The sequence below is a fragment of the Panulirus ornatus genome, chromosome 6, assembly GCF_036320965.1.
Source record: "Panulirus ornatus isolate Po-2019 chromosome 6, ASM3632096v1, whole genome shotgun sequence".
Classification (NCBI taxonomy): domain Eukaryota; kingdom Metazoa; phylum Arthropoda; class Malacostraca; order Decapoda; family Palinuridae; genus Panulirus; species Panulirus ornatus.
The window spans coordinates 8,269,150-8,294,994 of record NC_092229.1 but is presented as its reverse complement, the minus strand read 5'-3'; the positions used below and the strand labels follow the sequence as shown (position 1 = coordinate 8,294,994).

The 25,845-nt window shown below is 48.1% G+C and overlaps 1 protein-coding gene across 3 annotated transcripts in view; it reads left to right on the top strand.

Annotated features, from left to right (window-relative positions):
• LOC139749044 (uncharacterized) overlaps nucleotides 1-25,845 on the top strand; it is a 119,588-nt gene that overhangs the window by 61,348 nt on the left and 32,395 nt on the right. For all 3 annotated transcript variants that reach the window (XM_071662462.1, XM_071662461.1, XM_071662460.1), the window contains exon 2: nucleotides 17,504-17,669. In XM_071662462.1, coding sequence (XP_071518563.1) covers nucleotides 17,504-17,669 — 166 coding nt within the window. The remainder of the gene's footprint in view (nucleotides 1-17,503; nucleotides 17,670-25,845) is intronic.

The window sequence follows — 25,845 nt, the reverse complement described above, 5'->3', positions numbered from 1 at the left end:
AGTGACTGGGTACTGCCGGACGCAGTGACTGGGTACTGCCGGACGCAGTGACTAGGTACTGCCGGACGCAGTGACTGGGTACTGCCGGACGCAGTGACTAGGTACTGCCGGACGCAGTGACTGGGTACTGCCGGACACAGTGACTGGGTACTGCCGGACGCAGTGACTGGGTACTGCCGGACGCAGTGACTGGGTACTGCCGGACGCAGTGACTAGGTACTGCCGGACGCAGTGACTAGGTACTGCCGGACGCAGTGACTAGGTACTGCCGGACGCAGTGACTAGGTACTGCCGGACGCAGTGACTGGGTACTGCCGGACGCAGTGACTAGGTACTGCCGGACGCAGTGACTGGGTACTGCCGGACACAGTGACTGGGTACTGCCGGACGCAGTGACTAGGTACTGCCGGACGCAGTGACTGGGTACTGCCGGACGCAGTGACTGGGTACTGCCGGACGCAGTGACTGGGTACTGCCGGACGCAGTGACTAGGTACTGCCGGACGCAGTGACTGGGTACTGCCGGACGCAGTGACTAGGTACTGCCGGACGCAGTGACTAGGTACTGCCGGACGCAGTGACTAGGTACTGCCGGACGCAGTGACTGGGTACTGCCGGACGCAGTGACTAGGTACTGCCGGACGCAGTGACTAGGTACTGCCGGACGCAGTGACTGGGTACTGCCGGACGCAGTGACTGGGTACTGCCGGACGCAGTGACTAGGTACTGCCGGACGCAGTGACTAGGTACTGCCGGACGCAGTGACTGGGTACTGCCGGACACAGTGACTGGGTACTGCCGGACGCAGTGACTAGGTACTGCCGGACACAGTGACTGGGTACTGCCGGACGCAGTGACTAGGTACTGCCGGACGCAGTGACTAGGTACTGCCGGACGCAGTGACTAGGTACTGCCGGACACAGTGACTGGGTACTGCCGGACGCAGTGACTGGGTACTGCCGGACACAGTGACTGGGTACTGCCGGACACAGTGACTGGGTACTGCCGGACGCAGTGACTGGGTACTGCCGGACGCAGTGACTGGGTACTGCCGGACGCAGTGACTAGGTACTGCCGGACGCAGTGACTAGGTACTGCCGGACACAGTGACTGGGTACTGCCGGACGCAGTGACTAGGTACTGCCGGACGCAGTGACTAGGTACTGCCGGACACAGTGACTGGGTACTGCCGGACACAGTGACTGGGTACTGCCGGACACAGTGACTGGGTACTGCCGGACGCAGTGACTAGGTACTGCCGGACACAGTGACTGGGTACTGCCGGACGCAGTGACTAGGTACTGCCGGACGCAGTGACTAGGTACTGCCGGACGCAGTGACTGGGTACTGCCGGACGCAGTGACTAGGTACTGCCGGACGCAGTGACTAGGTACTGCCGGACACAGTGACTGGGTACTGCCGGACACAGTGACTGGGTACTGCCGGACGCAGTGACTGGGTACTGCCGGACGCAGTGACTGGGTACTGCCGGACACAGTGACTGGGTACTGCCGGACGCAGTGACTGGGTACTGCCGGACACAGTGACTGGGTACTGCCGGACGCAGTGACTAGGTACTGCCGGACGCAGTGACTAGGTACTGCCGGACGCAGTGACTAGGTACTGCCGGACGCAGTGACTGGGTACTGCCGGACGCAGTGACTGGGTACTGCCGGACGCAGTGACTGGGTACTGCCGGACGCAGTGACTAGGTACTGCCGGACGCAGTGACTAGGTACTGCCGGACGCAGTGACTAGGTACTGCCGGACGCAGTGACTAGGTACTGCCGGACGCAGTGACTGGGTACTGCCGGACACAGTGACTGGGTACTGCCGGACGCAGTGACTGGGTACTGCCGGACGCAGTGACTAGGTACTGCCGGACGCAGTGACTAGGTACTGCCGGACGCAGTGACTAGGTACTGCCGGACGCAGTGACTGGGTACTGCCGGACACAGTGACTGGGTACTGCCGGACACAGTGACTGGGTACTGCCGGACACAGTGACTGGGTACTGCCGGACACAGTGACTGGGTACTGCCGGACACAGTGACTGGGTACTGCCGGACACAGTGACTGGGTACTGCCGGACACAGTGACTGGGTACTGCCGGACACAGTGACTGGGTACTGCCGGACACAGTGACTGGGTACTGCCGGACACAGTGACTGGGTACTGCCGGACACAGTGACTGGGTACTGCCGGACACAGTGACTGGGTACTGCCGGACGCAGTGACTAGGTACTGCCGGACACAGTGACTGGGTACTGCCGGACACAGTGACTGGGTACTGCCGGACACAGTGACTGGGTACTGCCGGACACAGTGACTGGGTACTGCCGGACACAGTGACTGGGTACTGCCGGACGCAGTGACTAGGTACTGCCGGACGCAGTGACTAGGTACTGCCGGACGCAGTGACTGGGTACTGCCGGACACAGTGACTGGGTACTGCCGGACACAGTGACTGGGTACTGCCGGACACAGTGACTGGGTACTGCCGGACGCAGTGACTAGGTACTGCCGGACGCAGTGACTGGGTACTGCCGGACACAGTGACTGGGTACTGCCGGACGCAGTGACTAGGTACTGCCGGACGCAGTGACTGGGTACTGCCGGACGCAGTGACTGGGTACTGCCGGACGCAGTGACTAGGTACTGCCGGACGCAGTGACTAGGTACTGCCGGACGCAGTGACTGGGTACTGCCGGACGCAGTGACTAGGTACTGCCGGACGCAGTGACTAGGTACTGCCGGACGCAGTGACTGGGTACTGCCGGACACAGTGACTGGGTACTGCCGGACGCAGTGACTGGGTACTGCCGGACGCAGTGACTGGGTACTGCCGGACGCAGTGACTAGGTACTGCCGGACGCAGTGACTAGGTACTGCCGGACGCAGTGACTAGGTACTGCCGGACACAGTGACTGGGTACTGCCGGACGCAGTGACTAGGTACTGCCGGACGCAGTGACTAGGTACTGCCGGACGCAGTGACTAGGTACTGCCGGACGCAGTGACTAGGTACTGCCGGACGCAGTGACTAGGTACTGCCGGACGCAGTGACTAGGTACTGCCGGACGCAGTGACTAGGTACTGCCGGACGCAGTGACTAGGTACTGCCGGACGCAGTGACTAGGTACTGCCGGACGCAGTGACTGGGTACTGCCGGACACAGTGACTGGGTACTGCCGGACGCAGTGACTGGGTACTGCCGGACGCAGTGACTAGGTACTGCCGGACGCAGTGACTAGGTACTGCCGGACGCAGTGACTGGGTACTGCCGGACGCAGTGACTAGGTACTGCCGGACGCAGTGACTAGGTACTGCCGGACGCAGTGACTGGGTACTGCCGGACACAGTGACTGGGTACTGCCGGACACAGTGACTGGGTACTGCCGGACGCAGTGACTAGGTACTGCCGGACGCAGTGACTAGGTACTGCCGGACGCAGTGACTGGGTACTGCCGGACGCAGTGACTAGGTACTGCCGGACGCAGTGACTAGGTACTGCCGGACGCAGTGACTAGGTACTGCCGGACACAGTGACTGGGTACTGCCGGACACAGTGACTGGGTACTGCCGGACACAGTGACTGGGTACTGCCGGACACAGTGACTGGGTACTGCCGGACACAGTGACTGGGTACTGCCGGACACAGTGACTGGGTACTGCCGGACACAGTGACTGGGTACTGCCGGACACAGTGACTGGGTACTGCCGGACACAGTGACTGGGTACTGCCGGACGCAGTGACTGGGTACTGCCGGACGCAGTGACTAGGTACTGCCGGACACAGTGACTGGGTACTGCCGGACGCAGTGACTGGGTACTGCCGGACGCAGTGACTAGGTACTGCCGGACACAGTGACTGGGTACTGCCGGACGCAGTGACTAGGTACTGCCGGACGCAGTGACTGGGTACTGCCGGACACAGTGACTGGGTACTGCCGGACGCAGTGACTAGGTACTGCCGGACGCAGTGACTGGGTACTGCCGGACACAGTGACTGGGTACTGCCGGACGCAGTGACTAGGTACTGCCGGACGCAGTGACTGGGTACTGCCGGACGCAGTGACTGGGTACTGCCGGACGCAGTGACTAGGTACTGCCGGACGCAGTGACTGGGTACTGCCGGACGCAGTGACTAGGTACTGCCGGACGCAGTGACTAGGTACTGCCGGACGCAGTGACTAGGTACTGCCGGACACAGTGACTGGGTACTGCCGGACGCAGTGACTGGGTACTGCCGGACACAGTGACTGGGTACTGCCGGACGCAGTGACTGGGTACTGCCGGACGCAGTGACTGGGTACTGCCGGACACAGTGACTGGGTACTGCCGGACACAGTGACTGGGTACTGCCGGACACAGTGACTGGGTACTGCCGGACGCAGTGACTGGGTACTGCCGGACGCAGTGACTAGGTACTGCCGGACGCAGTGACTAGGTACTGCCGGACGCAGTGACTGGGTACTGCCGGACACAGTGACTGGGTACTGCCGGACGCAGTGACTAGGTACTGCCGGACGCAGTGACTGGGTACTGCCGGACGCAGTGACTGGGTACTGCCGGACGCAGTGACTGGGTACTGCCGGACGCAGTGACTGGGTACTGCCGGACGCAGTGACTAGGTACTGCCGGACGCAGTGACTGGGTACTGCCGGACGCAGTGACTGGGTACTGCCGGACGCAGTGACTAGGTACTGCCGGACGCAGTGACTAGGTACTGCCGGACGCAGTGACTAGGTACTGCCGGACGCAGTGACTAGGTACTGCCGGACGCAGTGACTGGGTACTGCCGGACGCAGTGACTGGGTACTGCCGGACGCAGTGACTAGGTACTGCCGGACGCAGTGACTGGGTACTGCCGGACGCAGTGACTAGGTACTGCCGGACGCAGTGACTGGGTACTGCCGGACACAGTGACTGGGTACTGCCGGACGCAGTGACTGGGTACTGCCGGACGCAGTGACTGGGTACTGCCGGACGCAGTGACTAGGTACTGCCGGACGCAGTGACTGGGTACTACCGGACGCAGTGACTGGGTACTGCCGGACGCAGTGACTGGGTACTGCCGGACGCAGTGACTGGGTACTGCCGGACGCAGTGACTAGGTACTGCCGGACGCAGTGACTAGGTACTGCCGGACACAGTGACTGGGTACTGCCGGACACAGTGACTGGGGAAGTCCGAACCCAATGACTTCATTTCATTATAAAGAGGAGAAACTTAATTACAGAACCAAGATTTGAGCTTCATAAACTTCAGCGTTGTGTTGGAGGAAGCGCATCGTGAACATATGTAAGGAGTAGTGATGTTTTAGTGGGTTAGATTCGATTCGAAACATAAGAGATAACAGTTTCTTAGGATCCCGTACGACAAACTATTGATCACGGAAGGACTGTAACCCTTCAGTAGTACGACGTAGATAATGATACTTATTGAGCCCTTCAAAGGCTACTCCATACATATACAAAGGTATCTGAGCTTACCTGAGAGTCTACATAGGTATCTGAGAGTATACAAAGGTATCTAAGTTTACCTGAGAGTATACAAAGGTATATCTGAACTTCTCTGAGTATACATAGGTATATCTGAGCTTATCTGAGTATACATAGGTATATCTGAGCTGATCTGAAAGTTCCAATGCTGGGAATGTGACAGTGGCAGTGCCACGCCCCAAGGAAGTCCTTAAGATTAATTCTGTTTCCCATTTTATTATTCACGATATGATGAATTACGAGTGGCGTTCTTTCTTCTTCTTTTTTTTTCATCATCCGATGGAGGGGTGGAGATTGTGGTTCATTCACAAACTGAAGGGGGAAAGTGTGATTCGAAAGATTCCTCCGTGTCGTGAGGATGGTGAGTGGTGAGGGAGAGGTTTTCACGAGGGTGGAGACACCGTGAGGATGATGAGTGGTGAGGAAGGGGTTCTCTGGAAGGAGAGGAGACACATCGTGAGGATGATGAGTGGTGAGGGAGGTGTTCTGTCGAAGGAGAGGAGACACATCGTGAGGATGATGAGTGGTGAGGGAGGTGTTCTCGCGAAGGAGAGGAGAGGTTGATGCGTGATGAGGGAGGTGTTCTCACGAAGGAGGGGAGAGACGAGAGACGCACCGTGAGGATGGTGAGTGGTGAGGTGTCCTTCGCCTGCGGATCACCCTTATATATACACCAGTATCATAACTTGGTCACGACTTTGAAACACTTTCTCTCGCGCAACGCCACGCCACTGTTGTTGCCGAGCGTCTAAAGAACCGAATGACGTAAAAGACCCGTAACTCCAGTTCCTGGATTTTGCCCGAGTTAGGTCACTTTATGAGTCAAACATGGAACGTAACTTGGCTCATAACTTGATGAAACCTCCAACTTTAGCGGTGGGACTTTGATACAGATTGTGTGTGTGTGTGTGTGTGTGTATGTTCCAGTCACTATTTCCACCCACTGTACCCTTCGTACGTTTCCAGTGAACTCTTCCCTTTTTTTTTTCTCTCCTTTTTCTTCCTCTTTCCTGTGGTTCAAATGGTCGTAGAGACTTCTCCAAGCCTCAGTCCCTGGGACACACTATACGAGCGAGGGAGGCGATGCAGCAGCGTGGCTCATCGCTACTGCATCACGCTCGGATTCATGGCCAGAGTTTGTTTGTCTTGGCTGATGCGACAAAAAAAAACAGACTTTCAGAAGAAAACGTTCCAGGTGTGTCTCTTCCAGTACGATAACTGTTCATTGGATTGGGTTACGTATTTCCAGGACGTTCCAGGTGTGTCTGTTCGAGTACGGTAACTGTTCCTTGGATTATGTTAAGTAGTTCCAGGACGTTCCAGGTGTGTCTCTTCCAGTACGATAACTGTTCCTTGAATTGGATTACGTAGTTCCAGGACGTTCCAGGTGTTTCTGTTCCAGTACGGAACGTATAATGGTTTGTGTGTGATGTGAGCGAGTCCCTCTGTCTGTCTGTCTACCTGTCTGTCCGTCTGCCCGTCTTTGTCTGTCTGTCTCGGTGTAGTGGGTTAGGTTCGCGATCTGTGAACCATATGTGTTCGGAACTCTGGTCGATGGAGATGGGTTCGGGTAAGGTGGGACCCCGGGGGTTAGGGTAGGTTGGTTGGTGGCTTACTGGGAGTCCAGATTCACCGAACATCCAGGCAGAGGTGACCCCTCTGGCGACGTCTCGTTCCAGCCAGAAGTGACTTGATGGCGATGTCCGTTCCAAGGAAAGATGACCTGCTGAAGAGGTGTTTCCAGGCGGAGATGACCTGCTGAAGAGATGTTTCCAGGCGGAGATGACCTGCTGAAGAGGTGTTTCCAGGCGGAGATGACCTGCTGAAGAGATGTTTCCAGGCGGAAATGACCTGCTGAAGAGGTGTTTCCAGGCGGAGATGACCTGCTGAAGAGATGTTTCCAGGCGGAGATGACCTGCTGAAGAGGTGTTTCCAGGGAAAGATGACCTGCTGAAGATGTGTTTCCAGGCAGAGGTGACCTGCTGACAGTGTGTTTCCAGGCAGAGGTGACCTGCTGACAGTGTGTTTCCAGGCAGAGATGACCTGCTGACGGTGTGTTTCCAGGCAGAGGTGACCAGCTGACGGTGTGTTTCCAGGCAGAGGTGACCTGCTGACGATATGTTTCTAGGCAGAGGTGACCTGCTGACAGTGTGTTTCCAGGCAGAGGTGACCTGCTGACGGTGTGTTTCCAGGCAGCGGTGACCTGCTGACAGAGTCGTACCTGGTAGGGTAAAGCTTATGACGGGGTCGTACCAGGCAGAGATAACCTACAGTCCTTCAGTGTGGTCAGACCCCACTGTGGTCAGCAGACGTGGGCAGCCCCCACTGTGGTCAGCAGAGGTGGGCAGTCCCCACTGTGGTCAGTAGAGGTGTGCAGCCTCCACTGTGGTCAGCAGACGAGGGCAGCCCCCACTGTGGTCAGAAGACGTGAGCAGCCAACACTATGGTCAGGAGACAGTGCAGCCCCCACTGAGGTCAGTAGAGGTGGGCAGCCCGCACTGTGGTCAGCAGATGTGAGCAGCCTCCACTGTGGTCAGCAGGTGGTGTGGGAGTGGGTCCTGGTTATGCCTAGCGTCCTGCCAGTGGTCGACGCCGTCACTCTCCCTCAGGATGTGCTCCTCTCACTCTCCCTTAGAGTGTGCTCCTCTCACTCTCCCTTAGGATGTGCCTCTCACTCTTCCTTAGATTGTGCTCCTCACTCTTCCTTAGATTGTGCTCCTCACTCTTCCTTAGATTGTGCTCCTCTCACTCTCCCTCAGGATGTGCTCCTCTCACTCTCCCTTAGATTGTGCTCCTCTCACTCTCCCTCAGGATGTGCTCCTCTCACTCTCCCTTAGATTGTGCTCCTCACTCTTCCTTAGATTGTGCTCCTCTCACTCTCCCTTAGGATGTGCCTCTCACTCTTCCTTAGATTGTGCTCCTCACTCTTCCTTAGATTGTGCTCCTCTCACTCTCCCTCAGGATGTGCTCCTCTCACTCTCCCTTAGAGTGTGCTCCTCTCACTCTCCCTTAGATTGTGCTCCTCTCACTCTCCCTTAGGATGTGCTCCTCTCACTCTCCCTCAGGATGTGCTCCTCTCACTCTCCCTTAGGATGTGCCTCTCACTCTCCCTTAGATTGTGCTCGTCTCACTCTCCCTCAGGATGTGCTCCTCCCACTCTCCCTTAGATTGTGCTCCTCTCACTCTCCCTTAGGATGTGGTTGTTACTCTCCCACAGAACTTGGCTCTCACCATTATCTTTCTTTCCTTCTTCCTCTCTCTCTCTCTTTGTCTCTCTCTTTCTTTCTTTCTTTCTTTCTTTCTTTCCTTCCTTCCTTCCTTTCTTTCTCTCTTTCTTTCCTTCTTTCTCATCCTTAGAACCGATGGACATGAAATTTGGCAGACATTTTTGAGTTGCGCCAGTACCCCCCCCCCCCCCCCTTGACAGTTTCTTTTCTCCCCCCGTTTTCTATGAAAATCCACGGGTCGAAAGTCCCATTTACCGGGGGGGGGGGGGGTCAGAGGGCATTCGTGCTTCTCTCTCTCTCTCTCTCTCTCTCTCTCTCTCTCTCCCAGCCAAAGGGGAAGTGATGCAACAGGGTTACGTCACGGTGCGGGGAGAGGGGGTGGGTGGGGTGTGGGTAGACTATAACGTGAAAAATCTCTCTCTCTCTCTCTCTCTCTCTCTCTCTCTCTCTCTCTCTCTCTCTCTCTCTCTCTCTCTCTCGCCCGTGGCTCCTGCTGGCGAATATATTCAGGTGATCGATTGATTTAAATGCGTCACGCTCTGCGGCTGGGGAGCCTTCTGGAAGCTTCGGGAAGGGACTACGGCGTCTTGGGACGGACGTGATCCCACTCTCTCTCTCTCTCTCTCTCTCTCTCTCTCTCTCTGGGGTCATGAACGTGTCGCACCGACGCGCCGTATTACCGTCGGATGGACGATACAGGGAGCGGCAGTGTTCGCTGTTGCTGTTGGTACGGTGTTCTGTTGGGCGATGTTCTGTTGGTGTTCTGGTGTTCCGCTCTTGTTGTCACGGTGTTCTGTTGGTGTTGTTCCGGTGTTCCTCTGTTGTTGGTACGGTGTTCTGTTGGGCGATGTTCTCTTTGTGTTGTTCTAGTGTTCTTCTGCTGTTGCCACGTTGTTCTCTGGGTGTTGTTCTTGTGTTCCTCTGTTGTTGGTACGGTGTTCTGTTGGGCGATGTTCTCTTGGTGTTGTTCTGGTGTTCGGTTGTTGTCACGGTGTTCTGTTGGTGTTGTTCTTGTGTTCCTCTGTTGTTGGTACGGTGTTCTGCTGGGCGGTGTTCTGTTCGTGTTGTTCTGGTGTTCCGCTGCTCTTGCCACGGTGTTCCCAGATGTATCCAAAGCCAAATGATTCATTTCTGACTCGATGTTAGCCATTGTTTGGTGTAATATATTTTAGCCTCGTATCTCTTGTTTACTTCTTGGCTGTGAAGTAGTTTGTATGTTTGTGGCTCGCTCCCCGCCAGTGGCAGGTTACCTGTGGCCCAGGGCTTGTGGTCCAGGGCCACAAGGGCCTGTGGCCCAGAGCTGTGGTCCAGGGATTGTGGCACAGGATGGGCAGGGCCCAGAAGTTGGAGGGAAATATGTATACACTGGAATTTCGTGGTGTAACGCTTAGCGTTCCTGACCGAGACGCATTCGCTGGGGTAGCCCAGGGTCGAGCGCGTAGGTTTTAAATCCTGGTTGTGGCATTCGGTCCACAGTCATCCCAGATGCTCATCCATCCCAAGCGGTTGGTCGATGAAATGGGTTCCTAGCCCAGGCTAGTATGTGTGTGTGTGTGTGTGTGTGTGTGTGTGTGTGTGTATATATATATATATATATATATATATATATATATATATATATATATATATATATATATATATTCCTATGAGTCCACGGGGAAAATGAAACACGAAACACGATAAGTTCCCAAGTGCACTTTCGTGTAATAATCACATCATGAGGGGAGCCACAAGAGAGAAATGTAAGTCAGTTGATCACGCGCAAAATTGGGATCCTTTCCAATATATATATATATATATATATATATATATATATATATATATATATATATATATATATATATATTTAATGGGCCTCAGTTGCCCGTGCCGTCTCAGCTAACATAAAAAAGATAAGGAAGTTTTTTGACCTGTAAGTCCTGAATATTGATTAAGCTACTTGCTTACTGCCCCTCCATTGTTTATGACCGGCCACCACAGATGTACGAGCCATCCCCGCGAGAGGCGGTGACAAAGCCGGAGTTCATGAGGAGGAAATGTTTTAATACAGAAAATGTCTTGCGGCCACCGGACTGGGAGAGGTTAGGGTTAAGATAAAAAGAAACTGGCTTGGCGTTACAGACCCTCCGTCACACACACACACACACACACACACACACACACACACAGAGAGAGCCAAGTAACTGACCTAAGTTCTTATTGGCTCAGGAGCTGTCTTGTGTCTGTGCCTCCAGCTGTTTAACCCCTTGGACCATGAAGGTATAATGGCCTGACCTTTGTTTGACCCGACCCTGAACAGGTCAAGGGTCGTTATTTAGCGAGTTCTCTTTCTTTTAGGTAATTACAGCTACCCTGATGTAGTCTTCGTCTTTTGTGACATTATGCATTGTTTCATATTTTCAAATATTGCTTAAGAGCTATTTGATTCCGTTATACAGCACATAGATATTAGAAAAACTTCCTTAAGAATTCGGTGATACTTATTGACATGTATCCGCAAGATAAATCATTTTGATATATTTTCTTTATATTTTCTAACATATTAGATATTCCTAACGTTATATTCTAATTTCAAAACAAAAATTTTTTTGGCCTTAAATTTAGCCTGACCTATTACCTTCATATTTTGCTATTTTTCAGCGAAAAATAGATTTGCCTGAAAACTTAAGTACAGCATCTTTTGTTCATGCTGAATATGAATCTAGCATTGAAACATTGTTTGAGCCATTGGATTCCGTTATAGAAGACTAAAATTTTTAAAAACTTCCTTGAGAATTTGTTCCTATTTATTGACATCTATCCACCAGATGAAGCATTTTAATATATTTTCCTTTACACTTTCTAGCATAGAAGACATTCCTAACGTCATATTTTAATTCTGAAACAAAAAGATTTTTGGCCTTAAATTTAGCCTGACCTATTACCTTCATATTTTGCTATTTTTCAGCGAAAAATAGATTTGCCTGAAAAGTTAAGTACAACACGTTTTTTTCGTGCTGAATATGATTCTAGCATTAAAACATTGTTTAAGAGCTATTTGATTCCGTTATACAGCACATAAATATTAAAAAACTTCCTTAAGAAATCGGTCATATTTATTGACATATATTCGCCAGATAAATCATTTTGATATATTTTCCTTTATGATTTTTAATATAGAAGATATTCCTTACGTTAAATTTTTATTTTCAAACAAAAAGTTTTTTGGCCTTAAATTTTGCCTGACCTATTACCTGCATATTTTTCTATTTTTCAGCGAAAAATACATTTGCCTGAAAACCTAAGAACAGCACCTTTTGTTCATGCTGAATACGAATCTAGCATTAAAATATTGCTTAAGAGCTATTTGATTCCGTTATACAGCACATAGATGTCTCCATGGTTGTTTAATTTGTTTATGGATGGGGTTGTTAGGGAGGTAAATGCAAGAGTCTTGGAAAGAGGGGCAAGTATGAAGTCTGTTGGGGATGAGAGAGCTTGGGAAGTGAGTCAGTTGTTGTTCGCTGATGATACAGCGCTGGTGGCGGATTCATGTGAGAAACTGCAGAAGCTGGTGACGGAGTTTGGTAAAGTGTGTGGAAGAAGAAAGTTAAGAGTAAATGTGAATAAGAGCAAGGTTATTAGGTACAGTAGGGCTGAGGGTCAAGTCAATTGGGAGGTGAGTTTAAATGGAGAAAAACTGGAGGAAGTGAAGTGTTTTAGATATCTGGGAGTGGATCTGTCAGCGGATGGAACCATGGAAGCGGAAGTGGATCATAGGGTGGGGGAGGGGGCGAAAATTTTGGGAGCCTTGAAAAATGTGTGGAAGTCGAGAACATTATCTCGGAAAGCAAAAATGGGTATGTTTGAAGGAATAGTGGTTCCAACAATGTTGTATGGTTGCGAGGCGTGGGCTATGGATAGAGTTGTGCGCAGGAGGATGGATGTGCTGGAAATGAGATGTTTGAGGACAATGTGTGGTGTGAGGTGGTTTGATCGAGTAAGTAACGTAAGGGTAAGAGAGATGTGTGGAAATAAAAAGAGCGTGGTTGAGAGAGCAGAAGAGGGTGTTTTGAAATGGTTTGGTCACATGGAGAGAATGAGTGAGGAAAGATTGACCAAGAGGATATATGTGTCAGAGGTGGAGGGAACGAGGAGAAGAGGGAGACCAAATTGGAGGTGGAAAGATGGAGTGAAAAGGATTTTGTGTGATCGGGGCCTGAACATGCAGGAGGGTGAAAGGAGGGCAAGGAATAGAGTGAATTGGAGCGATGTGGTATACAGGGGTTGACGTGCTGTCAGTGGATTGAATCAAGGCATGTGAAGCGTCCGGGGTAAACCATGGAAAGCTGTGTAGGTATGTATATTTGCGTGTGTGGACGTGTGTATGTACATGTGTATGGGGGGGGTTTGGCCATTTCTTTCGTCTGTTTCCTTGCGCTACCTCGCAACCGCGGGAGACAGCGACGAGGTATAAAAAAAAAAAAAAAAAAGATATTAAAAAAACTTCCTTAAGAATTCGGTGATATTTATTGACATCTATCCGCAAGATAAATCATTTTGATATATTTTCCTTTATATTTTCTAACATATTAGATATTCCTAACGTTATATTTTAATTTCAAAACAAAAATTTTTTTGGCCTTAAATTTAGCTATTAAATTTTGCTATTTTTCAGCGAAAAATAGATTTGCCTGAAAAGTTAAGTACAGCACGTTTTTTTCGTGCTGAATATGATTCTAGCATTAAAACATTGTTTAAGAGCTATCTGATTCCGTTATACAGCACATAAATATTAAAAAACTTCCTCAAGAAATCGGTCATATTTATTGACATCTATTCGCCAGATAAATCATTTTGATATATTTTCCTTTATGATTTTTAATATAGAAGATATTCCTAACGTTAAATTTTTATTTTCAAACAAAAAGTTTTATGGCCATAAATTTTGCCTGACCTATTACCTGCATATTTTTCTATTTTTCAGCGAAAAATAGATTTGCCTGAAAACTTAAGTACAGCATCTTTTGTTCATGCTGAATATGAATCTAGCATTGAAACATTGTTTAAGAGCCATTGGATTCCGTTATAGAAGACTAAAATTTTTAAAAACTTCCTTGAGAATTTGTTCCTATTTATTGACATCTATCCACCAGATGAAGCATTTTAATATATTTTCCTTTACACTTTCTAACATAGAAGACATTCCTAACGTCATATTTAAATTTTGAAACAAAAAGATTTTTGGCCTTAAATTTAGCCTGACCTATTACCTTCATATTTTGCTATTTTTCAGCGAAAAATAGATTTGCCTGAAAAGTTAAGTACAGCACGTTTTTTTCATGCTGAATATGATTCTAGCATTAAAACACTGTTTAAGAGCTATTTGATTCCGTTATAGAGCACATAAACATAAAAAAACTTCCTTAAGAAATCGGTCATATTTATTGACATCTAGTCGCTAGATAAATCATTTTGATATATTTTCCTTTACGATTTTTAATATAGAAGATATTCCTAACGTTAAATTTTCATTTTCGAACAAAATGTTTTTTGGCCATAAATTTAGCCTGACCTATTACCTACATATTTTGCTATTTTTCAGCGAAAAGTAGATTTGCCTGAAAACTTAAGTACAGCATCTTTTGTTCATGCTGAATATGAATCTAGCATTAAAATATTGTTTAAGAGCCATTGGATTCCTTTACAGAAGATTAATTTTGATTCCTTACAGAAGATTAGAATTTTTAAAAACTACCTTGAGAATTCGGTCATATATATTCACATCTATCCACCAGATGAAGTATTTAAATATATTTTCCCTTACAATTTCTAATATAAAAGACATTCCTAACGTTATATTTCAATTTTGAAACAAAAAGTTTTTTGGCCTTAAATTTTGCCTGACCTATTACCTGCATATTTTGCTATTTTTCAGCGAAAAATAGATTTGCCTGAAAACCTAAGTACAGCACCTTTTGTTCATGCTGAATACGAATCTAGCATTAAAATATTGCTTAAGAGCTATTTGATTCCGTTATACAGCACATAGGTATTAAAAAAACTTCCTTAAGAATTCGGTGATATTAATTGACATCTATCCGCAAGATAAATCATTTTGATATATTTTCCTTTATATTTTCTAACATATTAGATATTCCTAACGTTATATTTTAATTTCAAAACAAAAATTTTTTTGGCCTTAAATTTAGCCTGACCTATTACCTTCACACTTTGCTATTTTTCAGCGAAAAATAGATTTGCCTGAAAAGTTAAGTACAGCACGTTTTTTTCGTGCTGAATATGATTCTAGCATTAAAACATTGTTTAAGAGCTATTTGATTCCGTTATACATCACATAAATATTAAAAAACTTCCTCAAGAAATCGGTCATATTTATTGACATCTATTCGCCAGATAAATCATTTTGATATATTTTCCTTTATGATTTTTAATATAGAAGATATTCCTAACGTTAAATTTTTATTTTCAAACAAAAAGTTTTATGGCCATAAATTTTGCCTGACCTATTACCTGCATATTTTTCTATTTTTCAGCGAAAAATAGATTTGCCTGAAAACTTAAGTACAGCATCTTTTGTTCATGCTGAATATGAATCTAGCATTGAAACATTGTTTAAGAGCCATTGGATTCCGTTGTAGAAGACTAAAATTTTTAAAAACTTCCTTGAGAATTTGTTCCTATTTATTGACATCTGTCCACCAGATGAAGCATTTTAATATGTTTTCCTTTACACTTTCTAGCATAGAAGACATTCCTAACGTCATATTTCAATTCTGAAACAAAAAGTTTTTTGGCCTTAAATTTAGCCTGACCTATTACCTTCATATTTTGCTATTTTTCAGCGAAAAATAGATTTGCCTGAAAAGTTAAGTACAGCACGTTTTTTTCGTGCTGAGTATGATTCTAGCATTAAAACATTGTTTAAGAGCTATCTGATTCCGTTATACAGCACATAAATATTAAAAAACTTCCTCAAGAAATCGGTCATATTTATTGACATCTATTCGCCAGATAAATCATTTTGATATATTTTCCTTTATGATTTTTAATATAGAAGATATTCCTAACGTTAAATTTTTATTTTCAAACAAAAAGTTTTATGGCCATAAATTTTGCCTGACCTATTACCTGCATATTTTTCTATTTTTCAGCGAAAAATAGATTTGCCTGAAAACTTAAGTACAGCACCTTTTGTTCATGCTGAATATGAATCTAGCATTGAAACATTGTTTAAGAGCCATTGGATTCCGTTATAGAAGACTAAAATTTTTAAAAACTTCCTTGAGACTTTGTTCCTATTTATTGACATGTATCCACCAGATGAAGCATTTTAATATATTTTCCATTACACTTTCTAGCATAGAAGACATTCCTAACGTCATATTTCAATTCTGAAACAAAAAGTTTTTTGGCCTTAAATTTAGCCTGACCTATTACCTTCATATTTTGCTATTTTTCAGCGAAAAATAGATTTGCCTGAAAAGTTAAGTACAGCACGTTTTTTTCGTGTTGAATATGATTCTAGCATTAAAACATTGTTTAAGAGCTATTTGATTCCGTTATACAGCACATAAATATTAAAAAACTTCCTCAAGAAATCGGTCATATTTATTGACATCTATTCGCCAGATAAATCATTTTGATATATTTTCCTTTATGATTTTTAATATAGAAGATATTCCTAACGTTAAATTTTTATTTTCAAACAAAAAGTTTTTCGGCCATAAATTTTGTCTGACCTATTACCTGCATATTTTTCTATTTTTCAGCGAAAAATAGATTTGCCTGAAAACTTAAGTACAGCACCTTTTGTTCATGCTGAATATGAATCTAGCATTGAAACATTGTTTAAGAGCCATTGGATTCCGTTATAGAAGACTAAAATTTTTAAAAACTTCCTTGAGAATTTGTTCCTATTTATTGACATCTATCCACCAGATGAAGCATTTTAATATATTTTCCTTTACACTTTCTAACATAGAAGACATTCCTAACGTCATATTTAAATTTTGAAACAAAAAGATTTTTGGCCTTAAATTTAGCCTGACCTATTACCTTCATATTTTGCTATTTTTCAGCGAAAAATAGATTTGCCTGAAAAGTTAAGTACAGCACGTTTTTTTCATGCTGAATATGATTCTAGCATTAAAACACTGTTTAAGAGCTATTTGATTCCGTTATAGAGCACATAAACATAAAAAAACTTCCTTAAGAAATCGGTCATATTTATTGACATCTAGTCGCTAGATAAATCATTTTGATATATTTTCCTTTACGATTTTTAATATAGAAGATATTCCTAACGTTAAATTTTCATTTTCGAACAAAATGTTTTTTGGCCATAAATTTAGCCTGACCTATTACCTACATATTATGCTATTTTTCAGCGAAAAGTAGATTTGCCTGAAAACTTAAGTACAGCATCTTTTGTTCATGCTGAATATGAATCTAGCATTAAAATATTGTTTAAGAGCCATTGGATTCCTTTACAGAAGATTAGAATTTTTAAAAACTACCTTGAGAGTTCGGTCATATATATTCACATCTATCCACCAGATGAAGTATTTAAATATATTTTCCCTTACAATTTCTAATATAAAAGACATTCCTAACGTTATATTTCAATTTTGAAACAAAAAGTTTTTTGGCCTTAAATTTTGCCTGACCTATTACCTGCATATTTTGCTATTTTTCAGCGAAAAATAGATTTGCCTGAAAACCTAAGTACAGCACCTTTTGTTCATGCTTTCCTCCCCTTACTCGCTGCGCAGGTGGTGATCCAGCTGCACCACCCGATGAAGCTGCGGCGTCAGGAGGAGAGCGGCAGGAGCCAGCGTCTGCGCGCCCGCTCCATCAGGTTCCGGCGACAGACTTCGAGGGTGATCTACCTGGCCCCGCTCCACGGCGGAATCTGGACCCTCTGTGTGGGGCTGTCAGGTAAGCCACGCCAGGTACGCCGGTACTGTACCGTCAACACCAGGTGCACTGGTACTGTACCGTCCACACCAGGTACACCGGTACCCTACCGTCAACACCAGGTGCACTGCCGGTACTGTACCGTCCACACCAGGTACCCCGGTACTGTACCGTCAACACCAGGTACACTGGTACTGTACCGTCTACACCAGGTACACCGGTACTGTACCGTCTACACCAGGTGCACCGGTGCTGTACCGTCTACACCAGGTGCACCGGTACTGTACTGTCTACACCAGGTGCACCGGTACTGTACCGTCAACACCAGGTGCACCGGTACTGTACCATCTACACCAGGTACCCCGGTACTGTACCGTCTACACCAGGTGCACCGGTACTGTACCGTCTACACCAGGTACCCCGGTACTGTACCATCTACACCAAGTACACTGGTACTGTACCGTGTCTACACCCTGTTGAGCGACACCAGGTACTCTGGTACTGTAACATCTGTGACATCTACACCTTTGGGTGTGTCAGGTGAGTAAACACAATTCATACCGTAACGTCATGGATGACGAAGTGTCATAATTGAGTCTCTTAACTCGCGAGAGCACAGCCCATCATGGTACAGTGTCGGGCCCTAGACTCAACCACCTCCCTCCTTCCCTCCTTCGTCAGGGGACGGACGAGACCCGACCGGGAGATAAAGATCTCACGGTCTCGACGGCGGTAGGAGGAGATGAACGAGACCAGACAACGCACAGACAGACACAGTCAGACGATGCCAAAAGACCACCGCTACAACCACGGAGGCTGGTTTGAGATGTGCCCTGCGCTATACGTCGGGTAGTCGACTGACGTATACTTGAGGTTTACGATGGGAACTTAACCATTTCACGACGTAGGTCCACGACGATGCCGGGCTCGTGTGAGTGTGTGTGTGTGTGTGTTGTGGCTCCCCTCGTCTGGTGAGGTCTTGGCGCCAGGGGTTCGTCTTCTCCTGCCTGCCTGCCATCCCTCCTTCCTTCCTTCCTTCCTTCCTTCCTTCCTTCGTCCCTCTCTCGGCATTCCAGCATGACGTCAGTAGTGTGGGGGGGGGGGGGGGCCACGCACTCACTGCCTTCCACACCTTCGGCTCCTGACGCGTTCGCTTCGCGAACCACCACGGAAGTGGCCTTGACCAACGATGGGACGTAGTGCCTTTTACCACGACGGTACGACCTTTTTACCACGACGATGTACGACCCTTTTTACCACGACGGTGTACGACCTTTTTACCACGACGGTGTACGACCTTTCTGCCTTTTGAGCACGGCGGTACGACCTTTTACTACGATGGTACGACCTTTTACAACGGCTGTACGACCTTTGAGCACGACCAAGTGAGCTTTTGAGCACGACTGTACGACCCTTGGGTTCAAAGGCCCTACCTTTAAACCTTAACAGTGAAAGGGGTCATTGTCAAAGGCCAGGGCCACACACACACACCTCAAGCCCTTCTTAAAGAGATGAAAGATTTTTACCCAAAACTCCTTAAAAATGTGCGTACCTCCCTAGTGTCATCTTTTTAAAGTAAGATTAAAAAGAGAGTAAGATTTAGAATTAAGAAAAAAAATCATGGGTTTCTGACGAAGTGTTAAATGATTCAGTATTCCCAAGAAGACGAGAATGAAAGGAAAACACACGCCATTTTCTTTTTTCAACACTCGAGAATTCTTTGGCATTGCGAGCGGTCGGTCTCTCCCCTCCCCCAGTTCATTGGTTCAGATCTGTGGATTTTTCGTTCCCTTCCAGAAAGAAAAAAAGAAAAAAAAGATATATATATATATATATATATATATATATATATATATATATATATGTGTGTGTGTGTGTGTGTGTGTGTGTGTTCCTATGAGTCCACGGGGAAAATGAAACACGAAAAGTTCCCAAGTGCACTTTCGTGTAATAATCACACCAAAGGGCGTCCTAGCTTCGTCTCTTCGATGTATATCAACTGATTGTTATATTTCTCTCTTGTGTCTCCCCCTGATGATGTGATTATTATACGAAAGTGCACTTGGGAACTTTTCGTGTTTCATTTTCCCCGTGGACTCATAGGAATATCTTGATCACGCGCAAAACTGTGATCCTTTCCATCATATGTGTGTGTGTGTGTGTGTGTGTGTGTGTGTGTATGGGGCAGTGAACGCGCTCGCTCGCCTCTCGTACCCTCCAGCGAAAACTGGATTCATCCGCTTCCCTCATATCCTCGTGTAAAGCTGCCTGGAAACGTACCTCACGACCCTGTGGGAAGGCTGAAAGTGGGGGAGAGGGGGATGCCAGCCTGCCTGCATGATGGGGGAGAGGAGGCCAGCTGCCCTCCTTCTCCCCTCTTCTCCCCCCCGTGACCGAGGGATGGGTAGTGGGGAGAGAGAAAGAGAGAGAGGGAGGGGGGGTCGCGATGGAAGGGATCCGCTGGTAAGATCTGGCCAAATGCTTAGGGAAGGCGTGGGGGAGGGGTGAGGGTGCTCCCTGGGGAGGCTAAAGGACGGGCGGGGAGGAGAGGACGCTGCTGTGTATCTGGCCAGGAGAACCGAGGATTGTCCTCGTGGTGGAGGAAGGGACGGGTGCTGGAGGAAGGGACGGGTGTTGGAGGAAGGGACGGGTGCTGGAGGAAGGGACGGGTGCTGGAGGAAGGGACGGGTGCTGGAGGAAGGGACGGGTGCTTGTGGAAGAGACGGGTGCTGGTGGAAGGGACGGGTGCTGGAGGAAGGGACGGGTGCTGGAGGAAGGGACGGGTGTTGGAGGAAGGGACGGGTGCTGGTGGAAGGGACGGGTGCTGGAGGAAGGGACGGGTGCTGGAGGAAGGGACGGGTGCTGGTGGAAGGGACGGGTGTTGGAGGAAGGGACGGGTGCTGGAGGAAGGGACGGGTGTTGGTGGAAGGGACGGGTGTTGGAGGAAGGGACGGGTGCTGGAGGAAGGGACGGGTGCTGGAGGAAGGGACGGGTACTGGTGGAAGGGACGGGTGTTGGAGGAAGGGACGGGTACTGGAGAAAGGGACGGGTACTGGAGAAAGGGACGGGTGCTGGAGGAAGGGACGGGTGCTGGAGAAAGGGACGGGTGCTGGAGGAAGGGATGGGTACTGGAGGAAGAGACGGGTACTGGAGGAAGGGACGGGTACTGGAGGAAGAGACGGGTGTTGGAGGAAGGGACGGGTGCTGGAGGAAGGGACGGGTGCTGGAGGAAGGGACGGGTGCTGGAGGAAGGGACGGGTGCTGGAGGAAGGGACGGGTGCTGGAGGAAGAGACGGGTGTTGGAGGAAGGGACGGGTACTGGAGGAAGGGACGGGTGTTGGAGGAAGGGACGGGTGCTGGAGGAAGGGACGGGTGTTGGAAGAGAACTAAGATGTACAACTCCACTACAGGAGAACTACACATGTGTCACCTGGAGACCTCGAGCATCAAGTCTTCCAGAAGCCGAATCCCAAAATGGAACCAGGTCTGGGAAGAGCGAATGAGTAAGGTCGTCAGACTGCTTGTATGTATACCACATGACCCGGGTAGCAGTGTGGATGTGAAACAGTCCCTGTGGCTCTCAAGAAACCCCCTTTCTCCCACCTTGCTGTCTTCTGCCCTAACCATACCGCCCCCCAGCCCACTTACCCATCCAATTGCGGGGCTCCCTTCCCTCCCATTGCGGGCCCCCTCTCCTCCTCTCCTCTTGCGGCCCTCTCCCCCAGCCCGTCTCCCGAACTATCGTCTCCCTCCAGTCGGTTGTAAATAAAGAAACGTCTTGTATGACCATCTCTGTGGAAAGGTCAAGGAGAATGTGATGACGGAGTTAGTTACGTGTGTGTGTGTGTGTGTGTGTGTGTGTGTGTGTGTGGCCAGAAATGGCAAAGGTCACTCCTCCTCATTTAATGTTATGCCATCGTCAACCAATTTTCCAAAGAGTGAGTGAGGATTTGCCCTCTCTCACTGCCAGTCAAGCTTAGAATTACGAGCGGAAAGGAACTTCATTGCGAAAAGCAGTAGCCATGTCGATACATTTACGATCCCCTTAGTCTTAAACGTGTTACTGAGCTAATTGACAGATCCATCCTCATTTTAACAGTGCTGTTCAAGAAACCAGTTTCGTGGGACGGGATGGTGTCGTTGGGCCGCTGACCACCACACTCTAGTGGACACCTCGAAGGTTTCTTTCGTCGCATCCGTCTCTACTCCATCCCCTTGAGCACAAGGATGAGACCCCTGAGAACATCGACAGTATAACCCTTGCGTGTGATGGCGTGGCCTTCAAATCCAGACCCTGACGAGACAGATTACTGGTCACGTCGTCAACACCCAGGGGGATGCTGGAGAGTCGTGCCGTCGGGTTCAGGGGAGTGGGGTCGTCTAGGTTTTATTTAAGTTGCTACAGAGTTTGAGGGCTCTCCTTCAGGTAGGTTGCTGGTAGACCGTCAGTGGCTGTCTGTTAGGTTGGTGCTGGTCGAGTATGAGTGCCTCTTCGTCAGGTAGGTGCTGGTCGAGTGTCAGTGGCTCTCCGTCAGGTAGGTGCTGGTCGAGTGTCAGTGGCTCTCCGTCAGGGAGGTGCTGGTCGAGTGTCAGTGGCTCTCCGTCAGGGAGGTGCTGGTCGAGTGTCAATGGCTCTCCGTCAGAAAGGTGCTGGTCGAGTGTCAGTGGCTCTCCGTCAGGTAGGTGCTGGTCGAGTGTCAGTGGCTCTCCGTCAGTATGTGCTGGCTGAGTGTTAGTGACCCCGTCAGGTTGATACTGGGTGAAAGTCAGTGACTCCCCGTCAGGCTGGTGCTGGTCGTCTGCCATCCACGACCCTCTCTGTTCCAGGCTCGCCCAAAACAAAACTCTCAGGCAACAGTAATTAGCCTCGCTTTTTGCGGTAAGAGCAAATCGTACCCTTGGGGAGAGGGGGAGAAAATGTGCACCTTCCACGTTTCTCCTGCAGTGGCTGGCGGAGAAGGCGACGACTAAGATGGGGAGGAAGGGGGTACCCGCCTGGAAATCCTCCCCTCCTGTGGCATCACTATCTAAAAAATTGATACAGTTCTTGCCTCTTCTGAGAATATACGTGTGTGCCATGATGAAGACCTTCTGGTTTTCCACCATTATAAGATAGCTTTCGTTTTCATGAAATACGGAGGAAGTGGAGCGAATATGATGTCAGTAAGAGAGGGGAGTGAGCTGCCAGTGTGCAGGTCCAGGGAGCTAAAGGTCTTGACCACAGCCAGGAATCATGACCTCCAGTTGCCAGCGACTTGCTTCCTCTGTGTGGGGGTATATTTGCCGACAGCCAGCCTCCTGCCTCGCTGGTGGTACTGCCTCTCTGTCGTCGGTCCGGCAGACCACTCGCTGCTGCCTCCTGCCTCGCTCGTCGGTCCGGCGTACCTAGATGGTTCTGACAGACCATGTCCTGCCTCCTGCTGGTGATGGTGCTGGTCCTGTCTTACTGATTGTATAATAGCATTTGTCAGAGGAGTGAGTTATGGCGTACATGAGAACATCGGGAACACACACACACACACACACACACACACACACACACACACATGAGTACACGTTGATAAACTAAAGCACAAAATCTAATATGAATCATAAACCATCACTTAGTGGTGCAGCTCTTCTATTATATATATATATATATATATATATATATATATATATATATATATATATATATATATATATATATATATATTATATATATATATATATATATATATATATATATATATATATTATATATATATATATATATATATATATATATATATATATATATATATATATATATATACACACCCAGTGCATCACATTTACGTCATCATCGTATTCTCTGTACAGTTGAAGAAAAATGTAGGTCATTGTTTCGAGATAGTACCTTCATTTACATATATATATTTCGAAGAGTTGCATTGTTCGATGTAAATTAACAAAAAGACTTTAGGTCATCGTAGGTATAGTGAAAAAAAAAAAAAAGAGGAGGCCATTCAACTAGACTAGTAATTAGGCTTAACAAAGGTGGGGCATCATTGAAAGCCATGTTTTATTTGTTCTGTTTGTGGAGCATCTTTCTTTTTGTGTTGTTGTGGTGGTGTGTAGTGTTGGCTGCTGGCAGGGGTTTACAGCATGCATGGTGAAGGCACCACCCCATCAGGCCATGATCAGACCTGACCCACCGCCGTGATCCACTCACCTCACCTGATCTCTCTTTAACCCGAAGCGCACCATAGTAATTAAACCTGCTGCCACGCCCACACAATTAACGCTATCGGCGTGGCTTGTTGCATCCACGTGCACCCAGCGCGGGAGGCCAAGCAGTCCGTCTGGATCATATGATATATCGGCAGGGGCGGCTCTGTGGTGCCTTATCTTTGGCGGCCTCCTTCGGCAGCAGCCCCCCAAGTTATTCTGTGACCCTCGCTCATGCAGCAGAACCTAAGTGGGATATCGCCAAACGCCCGTCTTCTGCAGCAGCCCGCAACTTCGAGACCTATCGGCCAGCCCGCACGCCTCTTTCTGGGGCACCAAAATTCTCTCTTACCTCCCACGAACTCGGGACGTCGGCAACGCCTCTTCTCTTTTTTTCCTCGTCGTCCACAGGAGCGCCACAAGACCCGGTATCCCACGTAAGTCTACCACCGGACGCCTTGCCCTCGCCGCCACACCTGACATCATAGTACCGTGGCGTACTAGGCTCTCCGGTATCATCAGCGCCTTCGCATACGTACCTCGCCTTCCTCCATCTATTCCAGCGCCATGGCATCCCTCTCCCCCTTTGTCTCACCTTTCCCCAACCCACCTCTCACCACTTCGCCTAATTTTCACGCCACTTGGAGCAGCGCATCTTAAGCTACGTTGTGTATTACCCGTTTACCTGGTCCGCTCTCTCATTCCCGTCACCCCGCAGAAGGGAAACTAAGCCCTAATATATGATCACCCGCTGACTCCATCGTCCGTGAGAGTGTCCGTCTGTGATGTCCATTGAGTCTGTCCGTCTGTGATGTCCGTTGTCTGTGAGTCTGTCCGTGCGCCTCCCGTCAGGCCCTACGAGGAAGGAGTTAAGGGAGGCTTTGAAGCGATCACGAAATCCAGACTCTCCCTACCTCGCAACTCTCACGACTTGAGAATAAAACTCAAGCTCTCTGGCGTCCTATGTGGCCCTTGATTCCCCCGTGCTGCGTCAGCATCTCTTCTGTATTATCCCCGGCTGTTGTCAGCATGGAACCCGAGCGCTGACGACCTGCGGAACCCATGTTGGAGGAGAGGTGGGGGTGCGTGTGATGTCAGCAGGTTGTCAGTTCATGTTAGGTATTGTGATTATTTTTTTACGTACGAACAAACACGAGGGAAAGCGATGACACACACACACAGAGAGAGAGAGAGAGAGAGAGAGAGAGAGAGAGAGAGAGAGCTATGTAGATGGGTGGGAGAGGAAAGTAAGAGGAGGAAGAGAAAAAATACACGAGACAGAGGAGGAATAAAGAGGAGAGTGACGTAAAGGACAAAGGAATGCACGTAGAGAGAAATGACCATACGAAAGGTGGATGGTAGGAGAAAACAGAAAACAAGGGGGATGGAGAGAGAGAAAAACTGGTGAACAAGACAGAAGACAGAAAAAAATAATGTATCCTAATTACAGTATGAAATTCATTTGATAAAGTGGTGTTTGTTGACGTAAATTTAGCCAAACAGAAGGACCGAAGGAAGGCGGTGGTATAGTCTTAATTGCAGTTCATTCCACCTCGATCCATATGTAAACACACGGCAATGTTGCCCGAACTGTGTCATGGCGAGCTGTGCTTCTGAATATAGATTACATCGTTATTGCACCGACAAATAGAGGTGTTCTTTTGTCCAAGGAATTTCCTCTGTTTATCTGAATTTACTTTCTTTTTTTATCATATCACCGTATCGTGATATTTGGGCGAAGGAGGATTGCAATATAGTCTTTCGGTATGAGGCAACTTTTACGCATTCGGTCAAGCGTTATCAACATTTCCAAAATTATTTGCCGAAATAACCGATTTATTTTTCTATCTTACATCCTCGGCATACGTTACATATTCGTTGTTAATGACCCTAACTTAACAGCCATGTAGACTTGACAACAACCATGCAATTACGTCATACCGAGGAATGCCTCAGTTTCTAGTGGGATGTGAAAAGTTAGGTAGCTCGAGGTTCGGAAAGCAGAGGG